The sequence below is a fragment of the Phalaenopsis equestris genome, unplaced genomic scaffold (genome assembly GCF_001263595.1).
Source record: "Phalaenopsis equestris unplaced genomic scaffold, ASM126359v1 Scaffold000840, whole genome shotgun sequence".
NCBI lineage: Eukaryota > Viridiplantae > Streptophyta > Magnoliopsida > Asparagales > Orchidaceae > Phalaenopsis > Phalaenopsis equestris.
The window spans coordinates 2,370,941-2,392,266 of NW_018165280.1; the positions used below are offsets into that span (position 1 = coordinate 2,370,941).

At 33.3% G+C, this 21,326-nt stretch overlaps 1 protein-coding gene across 4 annotated transcripts; it reads right to left on the reverse strand.

Annotated features, from left to right (window-relative positions):
* Positions 1-507: 507 nt before the first annotated feature.
* Positions 508-21,314, reverse strand: LOC110031683 (E3 ubiquitin ligase BIG BROTHER-like). Of its 4 annotated transcripts, none has more exons than XM_020735019.1 (9): positions 21,216-21,314; positions 20,340-20,503; positions 19,884-20,124; positions 13,259-13,290; positions 2,634-2,681; positions 2,034-2,161; positions 1,730-1,838; positions 1,383-1,450; positions 508-638 (listed from the first exon to the last, which is right to left on the reverse strand). In XM_020735019.1, exons 2-8 carry the CDS (start codon positions 20,478-20,480, stop codon positions 1,400-1,402), a joined length of 750 nt encoding a protein of 249 aa, XP_020590678.1. In that variant the 5' UTR covers positions 20,481-20,503; positions 21,216-21,314; the 3' UTR covers positions 508-638; positions 1,383-1,399. The 4 variants fall into 4 exon arrangements, with proteins under 4 accessions (XP_020590678.1, XP_020590679.1, XP_020590677.1 ...); XM_020735020.1 differs by lacking the exon at positions 508-638 and having other exon boundaries at positions 1,017-1,450; positions 20,340-20,392; positions 20,474-20,503; XM_020735018.1 differs by lacking the exon at positions 508-638 and adding an exon at positions 1,017-1,233.
* Between the last annotated feature and the right edge of the window lie 12 nt (positions 21,315-21,326).

The following is a 21,326-nucleotide window of genomic DNA, read 5'->3' on the forward strand; positions in this document are numbered from 1 at the left end:
AATAATGAATATGAACCTATCAGTTTCTTGCATCGCGTTGTTCAATTGTTTAGCTAATTGAATGTTTTAACCAAAATTTAAATTTAAAAACAATATCATAATCACCAAATTTTCTTTACGATAAAGTACACTACAGCTATTCAATTAAATTCGTATTTAAATTGACGTCCTTTTTCATTACATTCACTTGAACACGGCCATCCTTTGAAGAAACTTTATATCAATCCCGACACTTGAAATTTAACCCACCAAACTGCTTTAACTCATTACAACATCCTTTTCATGATGACAAGCAAGCAAGCAAACAGGCAATTTTAACATCATAAACAGTGAAGCCTTTCTTGTTGATCAAGGTAGGCATGATGATGAATTGCTGCTGTAATTTCTTTCTTTCGATTAGCAATGAAAGTATGCAGGGAGAAAAAATAAATAAAATTGAAAATAGAGTTTTTCAGCATATATTAAAACCCTCTGTCGAAGTTCAAATTTAAAGGAATGATAACTCCATTGTTGACGGAGAATATTTCCTAGTTGTTGACCGATTAGCAATAAAATAAAACAACTCATCCAGCATAAATAGTGAACTGGATTCAAATGGCGGACGTCATAAGTTATAGCAGTTATTTCTTTCTTTAAACCTGAAAATAAAGCAAATACTCGTCGAAAATCTAAATTAAGAAAAATGTGATAATATCAGTGCAAATTGTCTCAAGCATAAATCTTTCAAGGAAGATTTACATACATACTACACTCAATTCATATGTATTTACATATCTAAAACCCAAACTTCTTTTTTTTTTACATATAAGTCATTTATTTATGCTTGAAAAGGCATATTTCATTTTTTTAAAAAAGCTAAAACGGACATGTTCAGGCGATATGAAAGATTTGGATTGTGTTAAATGTAAAAAAGTAAAAGTTTTGATGTTAGATATATGTAAATAAATAGGAATTAGGTGGTATGTAGGTAAATGCCGAGAATCGAGGTACCCCAACAGAAAAGCACCACAATTTAATATTGGAAGACAATAATATCGGCAAAGACTGCCAAATAATAGGAAGAGCACCACAATGGATCACGCAAGCCAAGTCATAATATAAAAATACTAAAAATAAAAAATAAATAAAAAAAAAACATTTACAAAACTAAAGGGACATCTTCAAAGCATATGACTCGTTTTAAGGGTCCCTGTATAATCTTCTACCCCGAAGACGTAAGAAGCCTGTAAATGCCTACAAATGTTGCACAACATTCATTTCAAACTACCCATTAAATACTAATCAACCCAATCTGCAAAGCTTCTACCAACCAATTTTACTACTTCAAAGGTAACAGAATAAGAAATGCAATTGCTACATTCTGTACCATTTCGGGTCCGTACCTGTCCCGCAGTTTTAACTATCGCCTAGGCTCGTCGTTAGGAACCTCCGCAGAGCAAACTGGGCAGGCCTGAATCAGTAATAGCAGGTTCTCAATAAATAATTGAAAGATTTACATACACATCACTCAATTCCTATGTATTTACATATATAACATCCAAAAAGTTAAAATGATGGTATTTTTTATGTGATAAGAAGATGTCGGTGGTATGAATGTAAAAAAAGTAAATTTTAAGTGTTAGATATGTAAATACATAGGAATTGGATTGTATGGATATAAATGCCCCTAAACAATTAAAGGCTGTGAAGGAACAAAGCGAGATGATCATGGATAGATAAATGAACATACCTTGTTTATATTAAGCCATCGACTGACACATCCAGAGTGGTAAACATGCTTGCACGGTAGAGTCATTTGTCGATCCCTTCTTTTATAGTCCATCTGGCAAATTACACACCTGCAGCCGCAAATAAATAACACCTTTTCTTGTATGATCGGATAGAATGTAAAAACAGAATCTCAGTATAACCCCAAAGGCTTCCCCTAACCAATACATCACAGCGGCCGCAGTAATAATCCAAAGTTAATAATAAAGATCCAGGAAGATGGGCAAAAAATATAATGTGGTATACACAGAGAAATATAGAATTACCTTTCATTTTGTTTCTTCTTTCTCGAAAAGAAGCTGCATTTATATTTCGTCACAGGAAGTGAAGATATACGCTCTTGAGAAAGACCTCGGCTTTGACTTCCAACTGATTCACCAAGATCTAGTAGTTCCTTTTGATGAAAAAAATGTCAGTGAAACAAATTAAAATGAGCGGCAATACAGATCCTAGTATACTGTCATACAAAGCTAAAAAAGCATCGTTGGGCTCCAGTACATTGTTCTCCATGAAATATTGTGACGAAACAAATTTTTACATGGGCTAGCATGAGTTCAATGGCTTTGCAAAAACATGGCGAGGCTAAATTCATCGGTAAATAACCAAAAGGATGGTATTCTAAATTTTATTTGTTCGAAATAATGCAGGAAAAAACATTCACGAATTCAGAATATCAGCACTCCAAATTTTTTTCCAACTTCCTTAAAAAACATTTGCGCAATCTGGTTGCATTGGTAAGGTAAGAACCATAAGTTGAGTATTCTCTCTAATTTTAGAAGCTAATTCAATATAAAGTTATAAAATAATATAAATACCATAATTAAAAAAACAAAGAAAATGACGGGGTAATAAATAAATAGGCATACCTCATATGTCATACTGTCAGGATCGATACTGTCTTGCCAAATGTATTGCTGTGGAAATCACGAATCATCATCATATGAGTTATAGAAAATTTAAGAAGCATTCGCGAAAGTAACAAAATGGTGGAATTAGGAATAATTCATTTTACATCTCGGAAGGCAGGTTCTTTTTTATTCGTATATAATATTGGCAGAAAATTATTAGCTCAGAAGGAACAGCGCCAAAGAGCTTATCACAACTTCGGTGTGGACCAAGGCCACTTATCACGGCGGTCTCAAAAAGATGCTGGGAACAGACATGCTGAATTGAATAGATAAAAATCTTAAGTAGCAATAGCCTTAAGCACATGCTTGAAGTGATGAAAGAGCGCTACAGGTCCTTCTTTCATCAAAATATTATTATAGAAAAACACCAGCATCTGCTTGGTTCCAAGCAGATATTAGGTCAATAATCCATTAGAGAACTCAAGCCAAAATTCACAAAATTAATTTAAATTTGAGTGATCTGACCTGAAGACAACCAGCATCTGCCTCTGGATTCCAGTTGCCAATTATTATTTTGAGTTGGATAACTCATTTGAGTCTAAATTATAGGCTCAATTATTATTCAGGTTAGGCTTTTTGTATAAACAACTTGAAATTGACCTGAGTATTCTTTAGGTTTGAAAAATGTGAGAATTGAAGTCGGGGTAATAAAGGGTAAATTGGGTTATGGGGATCCAAACGCGCTAAAAGAAAAATCTGCTGAAGGTGGTCTGGCCAAAGCTACTAGGGAATGCCAAAAGGGCAAGTAAAGATTCCATCACTAAGACTGTCTCATGAAGGTGAAGGCTGTAGTGTGGAATGTAAGAGGGTGGTAAAAAATGATTCATATGATTATACAGTTAAATTGGTCGGGTTTGAATCAAATATTTTGAGTAACAAAATAAATAGAACGGATCTGGGCCAAGTATTACCAAACCCTATCAATCTACCCACATGCATTGTGCCATGAGATAAGTGAACTAAGGTGAAGCAAAATTTTCAAGACCTCAACCATAGTTAATGTGCCAATTGACGTGAAATATGGGCTAAGACGTCACAAACAAGTGGCATGGCAAAACTTGGTTGAATGATGGCAACAAATGTGAAAGCCTTGATAATGCGTAAAAATAATATTAGATTTCATAGATAAAACTAAGGAACTTAAATAGAACATGATTAGACAGAAAAAAAAAAATCAAACGTAAAACAGAAAAACATAAATTCAAGGACAATGAAGAAGAACACTAGTTATTATATGTCAGAAAGATTAACCATAAAATTGTTGTAGGGATAATATTAGATACAGTTTAAATATAAGGTTGTCAAGGAGAATATTGTTGACTAAAGGGTGACTGCTATAAGTTGATTTTTAATGAGGATTTTACAAATATAAAGGTGCAACAATCCTTGGAATTCATTTATAGGGATGTGCAGGTTTTGCTAGGAAAGACTATCAGAGATTCATTATGAATATTCAATCAAAGATAAAATGCTTTGGAAGAAGACACAAGAGCACTTTAATACTTTCTAAAGCGGAGCTACCAAATCAAATATTCATAATTATTACTTAGAAATGCTTTTAAAGGTAATAGTGGTAATTATGAGCGTTAATCTTAGAATTGCTAAGGCAATACCACAAGTAATTGCCCCAACAATAAATAGTGCAACTTAATTTTTGAGAAAATCAATAATCCTTGAAAAAAAAAATCACTACTCGAGTTAAATTGAAATTATTTAGTTGATCTAAACTAGATGAAAAGATAAAAGGTCGGTTCTATTAAAAAAATTGCTGAAAAAATTTTAAGAGAGTGCATAAGAAAATTTGGTGAAGTGAGGATGTACAAAAAGTCAGTGAAAAAAAAGTGTTTATTGTGAAGAATTGAAAAGCAAAGCAAATGTTACAATTATTTCAGTAATTTACAAAACAGTCTCATATCATCAATAGGAGTGTAAATTAGTCAAGTCGACTCATGAGCCGACTCGAGCTCAGCTCGAGAAGTGGTATGTGAACTGAGTTCGATGAGCTAACAAACCAAGCTCAAGCTAGCCCCGACTTAACTTGTTAGGTCGTGAGCTGGCTCGTTTAAAAAATATTAATATAAAATATACTCAAAATATATTAAATTTGAAGACTTTATCTTTAAAATATTAAAATTATTTAAAAATATTATTTTGTATTCTCTATTAGGTGATTTCTCATTATTTCTGTCATTTATGCCCATTATATTTATCATTTTATTATAAAACTATCTTAAATTAATATTATTTTCTGTCTTTTATAATACATTAGTTGGTTTGTGAGCCGGATCGAACTCTTAGATTTAAGCTCAAGCTGGAGGTCAAACATGATAAAATTAATCAAACTCAAGTTCAAGTCGAGGTGGCTCGAGCTCGACTCAACTCGTTTACACCCCTAATTCCAAGGGAGGAGACAAGAGTGCTTTATAAAATAGCTTAAGCATGAGGAAAAAGTTGTAGATATTTTCATTCACTTAGATGCATTAAAAACTAAAATAATAAAATGTAAGCAAAAAAGAAGTTAACAACGAAAGAGGAAATGTCAACTTGAAAATTTATTGAATGAGAATTTAAAGATGAAATCAAACATATTTAATAAAATAATGAAACAAATTATGCATAGATATATAGAAATGAAATTAACTTTGAAAATATATACATAAAGGTGAATATCTAGTTAAAATTAGATACAGATTTAGATTGGAAAGTTACGAGTGAAATTGCATTCGTTTGTTCAGCAATTTTTTTAATAGAACTCTAAAAACTAATATGATATGAAATGATTACACAAGAAGTATTTGGTATTAGTATTTTGATATAAGGTGACATTATGGTAATTGTGGAGGAATCATATATAATAAAGTTATGGGACTGATGAAATATAGACATTTAAAATTTAGTTAGTACTGAACAGTCAATTTGGTTTCATACAAGAAATGCCCATTAAGAATTCAATTTTGTGCCTAGGTAACTAGTGAAAAAAAAATATAGAGAAAGTAAATGTTTTCATATCAACTACATTTTAATTAGAAAAAAAGTATATGGCAAGTACATTAAAGTTATTAAAAACATGCATGATGAAGCATTGATTAGTAATATCAATACCAATGTGGTGACTGAAGTTTACAATTACTATAAGATCACAATAAGGAATGGCGTTAAATGTACATTTTTTTTCTAAATTAAAACGAGAAGTTTGGAAAGAAAACATATTTGAGGTTAGATGCCCTGGCACGTGTTTTCATAGATGACAGTCATAATTGATAAAAATCTTACTAAAATATACCAAATGTTGAATAATATATTCGATGTATAAAAGATGAAGGAATTAATTCAGTTAAGATAAATATTGAGCAAATGATATACAAGTATATAGTTAATATGATATGAACAATAACCAATCTACATCACTAGAAAATAGAATGATACCTAAGTGTGAAAGATTGATGCATGTTGCATCTATTATACATAAGAATGAGGATATGGATTATACAACTGATGAAGGTTGGACAATTATAATTAAGAACTATCTCAAGGGCTTTATGTTATAAGAAAATATTATGGAGAGTAAAAAAAAAAGGTTACGAAATTGTAATAAAGTAACTATTTGCATGGACATAGAATTAAAAAAAAAATCATAATGTGACAAGAAAATTATAGAGACGTGAGAGGTGAAATTAGGATGTTTAAATTATATGGCTTGAGTGTTGGGCAATAAAAAACACTAATAGCTAAATTGAGCACGGCAAAAATGAGAAGTTAACATGAGTAGATGAAAAAACTAGAAGAAAAGCAGAAAATGGTTACAAAAAAAGTAAAAGAAAGTTAAGATGGGTATGAAACAAAATTTTAAAAAATATAAGATACCAGTTACATAAGAAGATGGCATGAGTAACATATAATGAAGATATGATCGTTCAAAATAAACTTTTAAGTAGCTTGGACAACCAAGAAAGGTGGAAAATGCACCCATAAGACAGGTAAATAAAATTACTTTCACATGATTAGGAAGGAAAAAGGGCATGGAAAATAAAGATTCATAGAACCTCCCAAAACAAACTTGACAACAATCGGTTAAGTCTTATTTTAAAGGTTTTTCATTTTGTGCTTTTAAAATGAACTATGAGAAATAAAAAATCAAAATATGGTCAATCACATGGGCAATTTAGGAAATGGAAAACACAATCATATTGCAACTTGCTAACATTTGTGGCAACAGTAGTGGCTCTTATTGTAACAAAATATGGTATAATGAATCAAGCCATCACCAAAAGAAACACAAGTATAGCGGGTTGTTGTATTATTCAAGATTCAACTCAATGGGCTATTTAAAGACACCGGTGAACTTGGAAGGCTATGTAACATCTAGGAATTTAGGAACCGGCTAGCATCAACTTTGTCTGACAAAGAGAGACGGAGGATTGGGGGAGAGCAACAAGGAGACAAGGGAGGAAATGGAGTTGGAGATGAAAGGGAGGAGGCGGAGTGAGAGAGTTGAAGCGAATAGGGAAGCAAATAGGGGTGAAACTGGGGATGGAACCCAAATAACAAAGACTACAGGTAGCGGAAAGATGACTTGAATGAGAAGGCAGTTCAAGTGACTTATGCGTGTGGTTTAGGTGCCGAACAAGGCTAAACCAGAGGATGTGCTCAAGCCACACACCATCGAATGAGACCGAGAGGAAGGAGGTAGACTATGAAGTGTGTGCGTCAAGCAAGAAGTTGAAAATGCAAGCAGTGTTAAGCCGAGCAGGGACCTTGACACACATGAAGCTAGCCATCAAAAGCGGCAATGGGCTGAAACAAAGAAAGGCATGTTGACGTTAGGGATTTTTAATTCAAGTATTAAGTTGAGGTTATGGCTCCTTAAATTCTTCACAGAGAATTTAAAAACTAAAATTTCAAAAAAAAAATACTAATTTCAAATTCTTTGTTAGAATTAATATGAAACCTATTGTGATCAATTAATATGAACTTTTATTTTTCGTGAATTTAAATAATAACAATAATTAGTATTAAATCTGTTAAAATTAAAGTTCATATTATCTAAAAGATTATTAAAAGTAAAATTTAATTGATAAATTCTAAGTATGAAATTAATATAAATTTTAATGCCTTAATAATTAAATTCTGATAAAATATCAAATAAAAATATTAGAAGCAAGTCATAATCTAGTTATGAAATAAAAAATGGATTAATTAATGTGATTTATATCAATATATATTAGAGGAATAAAAGATAAAATTTGTAAGTTAATTAAGACTAAATAAAGAGAATAATCATAATAATAAATATTAAAGTAATAAAATTAGCAATAATCTAGTTATGAAATAAAATGCATATAAATTAATGTGATTTGTATGCATATATATTTGTGGGTTAAAGTCCAGAAATTTATAAGATTATATTATTAAATATAAAAAATTGTAAGTTAATAATAACACTATTTGAAGAGAAATGTAAGAAAATATAAAATAAAATGATTATATAAACATAAATTTTAATAAGAAAAAACTATTAAAGTTTAACAAAGAGAATTGAAATATAATAATAATTATTAAAGTAGTAAAATTAAAAATTTTCAATTATAAGTAATGATATTTAATTAATTACATAATAAATACAATTAAGAATATAATAGATTAAAGGTAAAATATTACCAAAATGTTAAATTAAATAATAATTTAATTTAAATAAATTAATAAGAATACTTTAAACATATGATTATGGGTATTCTATTGAAAATGCGTGATATAATATAAAAGCAAAGAAGTCATCTAAGATTTAGGTGAGTACTCATACTTCTGAATTATGATAATAATATTAAATATTGTTTAAACTAAATACATTTGATGTTTGTTAGATGAATTGATATTGCATATTTAATTATTATCTAATTGAGTATAAGATAAACTAAATACATTTGATGATTATTTAACTTTAATTACCATTTGAGGTATTAAGATATGAGATAGAAAATGAGTAGTTGAAAAGATAATGCTTCTAGAAGACTAAATTAAGCTAGCAAAATATAGTTTTATTCATAATTGCTTACTTTTAAGTAGATTTAAATTTTACTTTGTTCGAAACTATTCAATTATTTGGATGATTACTTATATTAGTTAGAGATAGAAATTTGATTTTTATCGTCTTATTGTTCATTTCCAGCTTGATAATTCCTAGTCTCGGGGCCGAGTTGTAATAGCCTAAGTACTAAACTAAACCTAACTACTCTAATTTGTTTCTAAATCACGAGACTTTGATACAATTCTAAAAACTAACATACACATGATATGCATCGATAGGCTAATAACTTCTAATGAAACGTGATTAGTGTTAAAAATAAGAGAAGGACAAGTAAAGATACACCCAAACTAATGTAGACACCAAAAAGAATGTTATGCATGACCAAGTAAAGTGGGTTGCCTTATTATAGAAGGAAAAGAACACCCCAAAAATACAAAGTCAACAAACGGTTATATGTTACGTCTCAAGCCTAGTCTAAGGGCAAGTTTGTCCTTTATATGCCTAAGGGAAATTTAGTCCTTTATTTTTATTATTGTTGGATATAAGTAGCTTTGTAATGTCTAGGGTTAGGTTTTATGCATAAGATTGAGTTGTGAGTTTTAGGGTTAGGTTTGAGAGAGATTTCCCACGTATCTGAATTCTAGCAATTAATAAAGATCACCCACCTCTCAAATTATAGGTGTTTATCTTTTGTAACTGTGTGAGAAGTTGTAATTATTGAAATAAAATTTGTGTTTGCACTAATTTTTCTGAAAAAGTGCATCAGTACAATCAGTACAGTCGTCATCAGAGCTAACTTGGGAAGGCAGCGCGGCCATCAGAGACATGAAACTCCCATTTTTTCTCTGTTTCCTGTTTCGCTTCCTCTCGAGTCGTCTACCCGATACAGGCGCGATCAGAGTTACTTGGGAAGGCAACGACCGAGAAGCGACCTACAAAGACGCGAAACTCCCGCTTCATCCCATAATAGGTCGTGATTTCAGCGCAAGGCGACGACAAGATTGCATTTTCCAAAACTCGTGTCTTTCTCCTCCTGCTCTGTTCTCGAGATATAACTACAAGTGTCACTCCGTCTTTGCAACACAATCGCGATCATTGCATGCTGGGAAGGCAACGATGGACTCGCGGCTAGGCAATGGCGTGCTCGTGTACAAAAGAAGGCAACTACAGGTTGGGAGCCTTTCGTCGACCCGCACTGTCATGAACGAACCCTGCGATACAGTAGCCATCAAAACTTACAGGGAAGGTCACAACGAGATCTTATCGGGGCGGGACAAAAGGTTTGTGGATTTCGGCTTACTTTCATCTTTGTCTCACTGAAATGTGTGAAATAGACTCAATTAGATCATAATTAGCGGGGCAGGCTGCAACAAAATCAGTCATGCCCTAATAATGACACTAGAAGTCAGCGATCAAACTCGAAACCAAGTGGACACTAGTGAAAGGAGATAATGACAGTCAAGAAAATAGATGATGTGGAGAAGAAATTGGAGGAAGAGGTGGGGAAACTCAAATCTGAGATAGAAGAAAGGTTCGTCAGCATAGAAAATAAATTTTTTAATAGAAAGTCGAATGGAGGATAGATTTGAGAGCATAAGGGAAATGCAATAAATAATGAAGAAGATAATGGAGTTTCACACAAAATCGGCTTCGTCTGTCATGGGGTTGAGAGAAGATGTCGGGAACGGACTCCAGCAACAATAATCAAAAGAATTCGCACGACATGAGGGTTGTGTCACAACTTTAGGCAGAACAGGAGTTGTGTTATCGAGCAAGGAAACCCGGAGTGAACTCGAGCTACATCACTTTGAAGAAATAAAACGACATTTGGATGGCTAGGATAAACAAAAACAAGCAGGATTGAAGTTGACAGAGATGAAAGAGAACGAAATAAAGTTGGATTATGGTGATCGGTAAGCCACGGGATGAGCTATTTGAGGCTGCGATATTCTCTAAGATTGATTGGAAATTAGGCCACCAATAGATTAAAATGCGGTAAATGGACGTGCACAAAACTACATTTCGAACTCTTGTGGGTCAGTATGAATTCTTGATTTAATGAGATCATATAATGATGCCAAGTGGAAGCCGCTTCTAATTTTTTCCACCTTGAGGCCAAGGTGTCTTCCTAAGGAGGGGGGAGGGGGGGAGTAATGTTACGTCTTAGCCTAATCTAAAGGCAAGTTTGTTTTATGTATGCCTAAGGGCATTTAGTCTTTTATTGTTATTATTATTGATTATAAATATGCTTGCTATTTATAGTGTTAGATTTTATGCATGAGATTGAATTGTGAGTTAAGGTTTTGGGATAGTTTCCTACCTATCAAATTAAAGAAATTGGGGGAGATTGTCTACCTCTCGAATTGTACGTGGTTATCTTTTGTATTTGTGTGAGCTGTTTGGGTTATTGAAATTAAAATTTTATTCGACCTAATTTTTTTTGGAAAAGCGGGTTGTTTTTGAGGTCAGATCGTATCATTATACCAATAAGGTAAGCCATTATGGCATGGTTCAACCAAGCATTTCAATCTAATTAAGAAAAAAAGACTTGTCCAAATTGCAAGAGCTTGAAACTATGATTTGCAAAAATTTACTAGCACCTCTCTATAAACCTCTAAACTAAAGTGTAAAAATCCTCACTCCATTGTTTTTGTTCACTTTACCAACAGATATGATTTGTTAAAGTATACCCTTTTGTACTATGAAAGATTGGGTTAAAGGACACAAAGAAAAACCATAAAAATTTCATTGTAACAAAATGAGGCCTTTAAAGCCTTGAACTATTAATCGAAGGAATAAAATCTTCAACTATCTTAGACAAAAGTAGATAAATGTGCTTGAAAAGATAAATGTAACATTCATTAGTAATCTAAATAAAGAACATGTACACAAGAAAACTAAGAATGGTGCAGGTTGGTTGAGCACATATATAAACAACAATAGGGCAAGAGAAAGAATCCATATCAATTTAATAACAAATTTTTTTAGGATCCTCTCCTTCAAGCAAACTATCCATAAAGTTTAGTCTTTCCTCTACCATTTGTAATCCAAGGAGATATCCTCCTCAACTCTCCTAAATGCCCTAATCTTTTCTCACTTCTTCATCCTCCTTGCATAATAACTTATTCTTAAAATATCATTAATTAACGCTATAGGGAAGGGTATCTCCATTTCCATTTTAGTTGTATTCAACATTTTAAAAAAAAAATCAAGAAAATAATCTTGCATTCTGTTGGTTGTCCAAAAAATTAGTTCCTTAAGAGTTGAAAAACACAAATTCTCAATCTAATGGTAATGAACAAAGGAGAATGAAAGCTTGATGCAAACCCAGTCAATAAATGTGGTGGAAAAGAGGTTAACGTTTTGCAAGGATGGAGTCACAAAATAGAAACCTAGGAGATGAAGGTGCCACTTGTGAGAGGCTTATCTACGAAGGGGAAAGAAGTCTGCACTTGCAATGGGCAAATGAGGGATTCAGTCGTAAGAAACTATATTTTGATAGGGATTTGTTGTGACTGCTGGTGGTGGCCTTTAATGGGTTGTTAGTTGTTCCATATTAAAACCAAAAAGATAACTGGTTCAGTAAGAGGGAAGTCCAACCCAGCCCAAACTGGTTTCAGTTTTCAATTGACAATGGGCCTAGGATTTCAATAATATGTCCACAATATTGAGTCAAGCATAGCAGAATTAAGCAAGTATGGTACAAATGGTCATCCCTAATAACATGCAATTATGAAGGATCCCTGCTTTCGTTCTCTCCTTCCAAGGCATTGTTCTATCCAAGAAAGCACTGCCCTAAAATTCCAGAGAACTCCATTCATGAGTAATTGCCCACAACAATTTGACATGAATAGTTAAAAAAATTTTGAGAAGTGTCAAAATAGTTCCCTGACTATTTACATTGGGCAATTGTAATCCCATAGTACATAAAATTATCAAATCAGTTTCCATATTATTTTAAAATGACCTGATATAGTCCCCAAAAAAAAACATTTTAGCCCCCATTTATAGAGTTTGGGCATTAAATTGGCAGTTTTATAGACTCTGGGTCTAAAACGACCCCATGCAAAGAGTCGGGAACCATATTAATACTTTTCTCTTTTGAAAAATGTTCCAAAAAGGCTATCAACATTAATATAAAAACCCGGGGTACAAAGAGTTACATAACATTTAAAATATTTATGTGTCCATTTATATTATTAAAGAAAGCGAATCACTGCTTGACAATTATATTGAACTTCCTAAATCAAACATGAAAAATAACAGACATAAAATTATAATTCTCATCTTATATGGTTTCTAAATCAAATAAAAAAAATCATAATCCTCATAATTAGAATGGCATGTATTTTTTTTTATAGGACCCCATAGTTTTCTCTTTTGAAAAATGTTCCAAAAAGGCTATCATCATTAATATAAAAACCCAGGGTACAAAGAGTTACATGACATTTTAATCATTTATGTGTCTATTTATATTATTAAAGAAAGCAACTGAAAGACTTAATGATTGAGAGTTATTTATGCTGCAACACTTAAATATTGGAAAAAAACATGTTACCTGAGGACTGCTTGTGTTGTTAGCTCGAACGCCTACAAAATAATACCAGACCAAAACCATTAATTGTTGAACATGAAGATAATTAAGATTAGAAAGAAAGCTTCCTTCACTGACAATAAGACATAAATTTCTGATTGAAAATGCAGCTAACATTATTCTGTGATCTGACGTAATGACTGAGAATTTTCAGGTGGAAACGGATAAAAGATTAATAAACCCTGACTACAGATAAAGCAGGGCTATGAAGAAAAAAAATGAAAACTTCTCCATAGCCATTCTTCACTGGAAAGTTTTTTCGCAAAATCAGCCGGCCTGTAACTGAAGATACTTTCAGTGATAAACAGAAGCGATATATGACCACATGGAACCACCAAGTACTCCAAAAGCTCGAACAAAAAGAGATGCAGCAACCAAGGAGACAAATTCACTCTGCCCGTGATTCAAATTATCAAATATAGATGATTGCAAATGCATGAATTTTGCCTACTACGGATTGAAAGAGACATGGCAATAATTTTTGCACAATCCTCTAGACAAAATATTAACATTCTCTTACTGATGAGTTCCACCATTTTCACGGCTAGTGAATTGAACCCTTGAACTACATTGATGGAGAAGATGTAACTAAAGCTTTATGGTCAAAAGATGCAATTGCTCAAAAGCTCACAGATTTGGTGAATCCACATTTTCTATGATACAAACAGCAATCATGGTCAAATTTAACACAACTCGTCATCCACTAAAGATAATAAGGTATAGGACCAATTCTGCAAGTCTTCTTGACAATATTGTCAGTCTCTTCCCACTGAATGCCGAACTGTACCACCAAGGTTTAAATTCACAACTTGATGTGATACATTTGACATAAATCACTTGGATATACTAACCACTCCAAAAGTCCAATATGATAGAAGGAACGAATAATATTTTATAGCCAAAGTCTAACCGCCCACAAATCCACAGGTGTGATATATCCATACTGTCCATGATTCAATCATCAATTATGGTTCAAAGTAAGCCCACAACTCAATCATCCGCTAAGAGCACCAAATATCAATTAAGAATCACATAAATCAGACAGTTAAATTAGGAGTTTCCTATGATTAGAAGCTTCCTTATTTACCTTTACTTTAATTATTTCCAAATTTCTCTCTTCTGATTTATTTCTTTTAATTGTACATATTCTCTGTTTATTTAGATTAGGAATATTTATTAGGTTACTTAAAAGAAATTGTACAGACTATTATTTATCGGAATGAAAGTAGAAGAAAAAAGGAATTAAACCTATTTTCTCAAAACTTGATATGGTATCGGAGCCACTTTGCTTCGTTCCAGTCTGCTTCGTCCGCCTTCAATCAATCTTCGACTACATCATCTCCCTAATTCTGTCTCCATGTAGCAAGTCTTCCGTCAACTTCTGCTGGTTCTCGCTTCTGCCTGGTCCCGTCTCTCGCGTTTGGTTCCAGCTCTAATCTACAATCCTATCCATCTCACTCGATGATGTAATCGAGATTGAGAGAATAATGAAATCTAGGTCCATGGCTAAGGATCTTTTTGGTACCGTCAAGGAGATCCTGGGCACCTGCGTCTCTGTTGGTTGCAACGTTGATTTTAATTGTACATATTCTCTCTTTATTTAGATTAGGAATATTTATTAGGTTACTTAAAAGAGATTGTACAAACTATTATTTATCGGAATGAAAGCAAAAGAAAAAAGGAATTAAACCTATTTGCTCAAAACTTGATGTGGTATCGGAGCCACATTGCTTCGTTCCGGTCTACTTCGTCCGCCTTCGATCTTCGACTACATCAACTCCCTAATCTTGTCTCCATGTAGCAAGTCTTCCGTCAACTTCTGTTGGTTCTCGCTTCTGCCTGGTCTCGTCTCCCATGTTTGCTTCCAGCTCTAATCTACAATCCTATCCATCTCGCTTGATAATGTATTCGAGATTGAGAGAATAATGAAATCTAGGTCCATGCTAAAGATCTTTCTGGTACCGTCAAGGAGATCCTGGGCACCCGAGTCTCTGTTGGTTGCACCGTTGATGGTAAGGATCCAACGGATTTGCAGACTGAGGTCTCAGAAGGTGATTATGAGGTTTCCCACAAACTTTGGGAATCGTTCGTCTTCATCTTCGAGCTCATTCCATCTTCTCCAGCTGCTTCCTACGTCTTCGACATCTTCGACTGCAAATCGTCAAGAGTTTTGTTCGCTCCGACTTCGTTTTGCTTAGTCTGCTTCGTTTGCTTCGGCTTTATCCGAACGCCATCAACTTCTTCGCTAGCCTTCGCTGCTTCTGCAGCAACTTCGACTGCTTTTTCTACTTCGGGCTTCTTTCGCTTTGGCTTTGTCGGCTTAGTCAGCTTCGGCCACTTCGGTTTCATCCAACCACACCATCGTCGTCTCGCTAGCCTTCGTTACTTCTGTGGCATCTTCGACTGCTTCTTTGCCCGCTTCGTCGACAGTGTTTTGCAGCATCTTAAACAGCTTCTTCCGCCTTCGACTGCTTCCAGCAAGTCTTCCTCGACTACTTGCAAGTCTTCAACTGGTTCCACTCAAAGAAAATCGACTTCAGTTTCGACTTCGGCTTCTTTGTCGCACTCAAGTATCATAGGCTTCGGCTTCGGATTCCTCTCCTTCGGCCTTGGATAAAATTCAAGGCATTGCACTATTTTTTGGCTCTCTTTGGTTTTCTTTGAGTTTCTTTGGATTTTTTTGGATCTCTTAGCTGACTTTGGTTTTATGTTGATTTCAATCAACGACTTTCTTGGTAATAAACTTGTGAGTGACAATTTTGTTTAGAATGTCTTCTGAAATCTTAGCTATCAGATTTATAAGAAAGAATTATGTAAGCATGAGAATTTCAGTTCAATATGTTCATGAAAGGGAAATGATCAAGTGTGGAAGCAAGTGATAGCGAAAGGGCCTAAAGTGAGCAGATCTTCAAACAACTGATATATTTACAAAGGCTTTTTCTCGACAGGATCATCAATTTATTGTTGGCAAATTGATGTTTATTGATCAATCAACATCAATTTGAGAGGAGATATCAATCAAGAATAACAGAAACGAGGCAATTGAATTAGGAGCTTCCTTATCTATCCTTATTTAAATTATTTTCAAATTTCTCTCCTCTGATTTATTTCTTTTAATTGTACATATTCACTCCTTATTTAGATTATGAATATTTATTAGGTTACCTAAAAGTGTAAAGACTATTATTTATTGGAATGAAAGCAAATGAAAAAAGCATTCAGCCTATTTGCTCAAAACTTGACACGAGACGGCTATTTTTCTATTCTAATAACAATCCTCGGTCAACTAGCTCAATTACAATATCTAAAATTTATAAAATAGGTAAATAATCGTTAGCCGAGTAACAATTCTATTGAATGTAGCATATCAAGCTTTTGACTAAAATTTCACATCAGCCACCACTAGGAGGGGACTGCTCATACTTATATACCAACAATAACTATTCAACAGCTCAAATGTTAGAAAAAGGCATCCTACCAACAAGCTTTATCTTCAAATTGAGCCTTGGTTCCAAGAGTAAAGGCCAAGGGACGTTCAAGCTCTATCTCTGGCAATATGCTCCATGAAATTCCATATCTGGCAGTTAGTATGTTTTATGAGTCACTATGCGGAGCTCGTGGGTCTATAACAGTCCTTGTCCTCAATTTATCATTAATAATTTATATGAGATAGCATTCTATCCTTCAAAAAAGGGAAACAACCTTTCTTTCCCAAAAATCTTTTCAGCTAATTTATTTCTTTTTTGTGTTGAGGCCCATGTGAGAAAAGAGCTGTCCTTATTAAAGAATTAAAGAAAAAAAATTATTGAAATATTGTAGAGAGGGAGAAACATATAAAGAAAAGAACATAGAGATGGCATGAACCAGAAGACTAACTGAGTACTAAAAAAGCACCAGCATGCATATTCAACACGAGCAAAAAAATTTTGAAATAATAGGAAAAGAATTTAAAAAAAATAAGGCAGTAATCATAAAGTTGAGAAGAGTGATGTTAAGAATTTTTAATATTCAAAAGCAATCAGACAAGGCATTGAAGAAATAATGACCAAGTTTATTAAGTACTGCAAAAAAGCTGAAAATTAGGGATTGGATATTAGAAGTATTTTTAAATTGTGCTGAAAATGTTAGCATCACCAGATAAGCAATATGAAGTTTGTTTTGATTTGCTCGAGGTGGTCAACAGAGGTCAACAAAAAAAAAAGATCCCAGATGATTCAATTATTCAACTCTACATCCTTCGTACAAAATGATAAGAGAAATATTTTTAATTATGAATGACTATAGAATAACCTTTAACAATAAGAACTTTGTCAAAGCATCTCCTGCCCTAGGAAAATTTGATCAAACTTTATTTGAAAATCACAATTCGCCAATTAGGATTTGAAAAAGATTTTGAAAACAGAAAGTGATATGAAAATTTATCTCAAAGCAATCCAACACATTATGGGTTTTATTATCCATAATTAGCATTTGAAACATAAAATCGATTATTTATATATTTTTTTTTCTATTCATACTAATTAGGAGGTATCCTTTAGGCAAATACCTAAAGGTAAAACTAGAGAAACAATTTACCAGTTACCATCCAAGATTAGAAAAGCTTTATTGTTAATTCATCACTTTAGTAATGAGTTCATCACATGATTTAAATATTCACAATATGAGACGTGCCTCAATGCCTTTCAAGAATTTATGTCATAAGGCTTGCACCTTATGGTCTCTCGTGTGAGGCGCTCCTTGCCTCAAAATTTAATAAGCATCCACTTCTTATGTAGCAAAACCACTCAAATAAGTTAAATCCAAAAAAGGCAGAGGGAACAAAAGAATAAATTCAAACCATGTTTGCATTATGTTCGAACAATGTTCAAACTTCACTTGGAACTTGATCAAATTAATCAACCTCATTAGAACATATTTAAACAGGATTTCACCCAATGTTTTTAAAATGCAATTCACGAGTAAAGCAAAGCGAAGCGCATGATCCAAAGCACTGAAGTTAATTTGTAAGTTCTAAGTTTTTAATTATTGCAGCAAACTACTAAAAATTATTAAAATTTTCAATTTGTATGTTTACCCTCAATATTTCCTTTCAAGTTCCGTATTATACCACATTTTTTTCTATTTTATATAAAATTTTAAATCATACTTTATTTTATAATTGTTAATGAATGTATTTATACATAAATAGCTTTGTATTAGGATTTTGGTCAATGAAAGAGCCGTTTCTCTCTGCACTCTGTGCTTTGAAGCAAAAATAAAGCCTTTTGTATCGCATTGCGCTTTGCACTTTGATAAAACTAATTCCAACATTGATCAAATATTCCTTGATCATTGTTTGAAATTGTGAACAGGATTCAAATGATATTAAATCATGACTCGAATGTTACATGTTGACCTTATCTGGATTTGTTTAGTCCTTACTTCGATATCTTATTATACTTTGATTTTGTATAACGATTCTTATTTCATTATTTTGATGTTCAAGATGTTCATATAACACTTTTTACGTCAAAACTTGATGTTAGTATAATAATTCTTAAGTTACACTATCGTTGATTTTTAAGACATTCACCTCATTTCATGGAAATCAAATGCCTATACCAAATTGCATAATTTTAAAATATGGTTTATAAGGTCATGAGAAAACCAAAAGAAGTGACTGGTAGTGCTCTCAATCCTCATCAGCACAATTAGCATGTGCCCACATTTTTGCCCAGGGTGGAAATAAAACACGTTTTTTCTCTCTTTCAAATGAGAGAACATTTTCCATACATTGCATTACATGAAATAGGTGATCGATTTGCCCCAACAAAAATCTAACTTAACCAAAGATTAAAACTTGAATCAACTAAATAAAAATAAAAAAACTAGATAGTTAGGTTCTCACAATAAATGCAAAGAAATCTAACAAAAAAAAAGCAGACACATGGCTGACATACATAAGCGAGTAATGCTCTTCATATAGAAGCTAGAAATACAAGGCAAACTGAAGAATGGAATAGACTTTATCAGAAATAAAATCTAGCAGGTAGAAATACAATAGAGAGAGGAGAGGCCATGAATGATGATCACTTTGTGGTAAATTGTTAATTTCTGAGCTAAGAAAATAGCAGAATTTTTTTTTTAATACTACTTAAAGTTTCAGCAAATCTAGCAGGTAGAAATTAAAATGGTCGACAAGGTAAAGCAAGAATTTGCATATATTTAAATAAAGATAGAAAAAAAAGAAGTCTATAAATAGCATTAACATAATCACTACATTACTTAAAAAGAAAAACTCTCTCGCACTTGAGAATAGTGAAGGCCTTCACAAGAAAAGATGAAGCAAAACCAGAAACACCACATGGTATGAGCTGGCTATTAGAAATAAAGCCAATTATCAAAATAATAATAATAATAATAATGATAATAATAAAACTCTAATTAGGAGACTATAATTAGAACTGGAGAACAATATTAAGATACCTCACGGCGAAGACTTAAAAATACTGGATGTTAAAGCATAGCTGACAATGTTTGGAAAATGTTACATATATCACGCATACCGTAAGCCTATTCCAATGAATACTATTAAGATAAATCAACTTACGTTCTTCAGTGTTTGTATTAGCAGTAGGCTCGGCCCCACCAGATCCATAAGGCCCTACCTGCGGCACCTCTACATTACCTGAAGGTAAAGGATTTTCCCACTGTCTCCTACGTCCATCTAATCTTGGTGCATAATCATTTAACTCATATAACTGACTAAAGTTATAGTAAGAGCTTCCAATTGAGCCAGAAAAACCATATTTATATGAATTTGCATGCATCATGGACCAATATGGGTTTCCCTGCCAACAACAGTAAAAAAGGTTATCAACTGTATGTCATACCAATAGTCTCTATTTCACATTTATACAAATATCAATCGCATGTTATCGAATGATTGCATCGCTCATTACTACAAAGTACAGCATTTGAACAGGAAAAAGGACCCCAATGCATTTCAATACCTATTGTCTACATAAAGAAAATAACATAAGAACATTAAAATTTCACAAGATACCTGGTCCTGCAAAGCTTCTGCAAGAAACATATCTCCCTGAGTATATGAAAGGCCTTCAAACAAATCCATGAAACTTTCCGTGATTGTATAAGGAAACCCTGTATTAATATAATGAACTTCAATTTGTCTGTTACCATTCATTTTGGAATATTCTTTCTGAAAACCTGGCATCCAAAACCCAAAAGCAAAAGCTTCAGCATTGACTGGCCAAGAAAAATATTAGCATTTGCAGCAAAAAATTCAGCACAACTTAACCATCAAAAACTAATAAGTTGATCAACGCAACTGAAATTACAGTGGGATGGAGGTCAGTGTAAGGTTATGTAGTTCAACTGCACTGAATAACCACAGGGCAATTTTTAAGATCACTATAAAAACAATGAAAAAGGAAAATCACGTCACTAAAAAAGCAGACTATTGCTACACACGGTTCGATCAAACTCTTAACGAAATGTATATAAACAAAGATCTAGAGAGAAGTGCGGTTCCTTTCCAACATTCTTCAACAAGAACTGTTCCCAGAATACCATTCATTGCTAATGCACAAAGATTCCAGCCCAATTTCCAGAAATTTCCACTAACTAATAAGCAGACTCATAAGAAAAAGCTTAAACAAAAAAGTGTAATCACGACATCTTGCTCGTGACAGCAAATTAATCTACCTTCAATAAATCCACAAGAAAAAATACTCATAGATCTAAACTCTCCCCAAACCAACTCGCCACCGTCAATGATCATTTATCCACCATTCTGACCGCAGAAAAACACCATGACAACCAAATTCCCCACAAAAAGCAACAAACCATCCGATCTCCCAAAACAAGAAGAAAAATTACAAGGAAACAGCAAGACAACACAGCCACAAAGCATTTGCACCTCATTTTAGCACGATCGCCGTAAACACCAAGCCATCCCTCGTTCCTCCCTCTTCTCCTCAACCTTCAGCTATCTCGTCACGGATCCAGCCAATGCCGGCGGGGGGGGGGG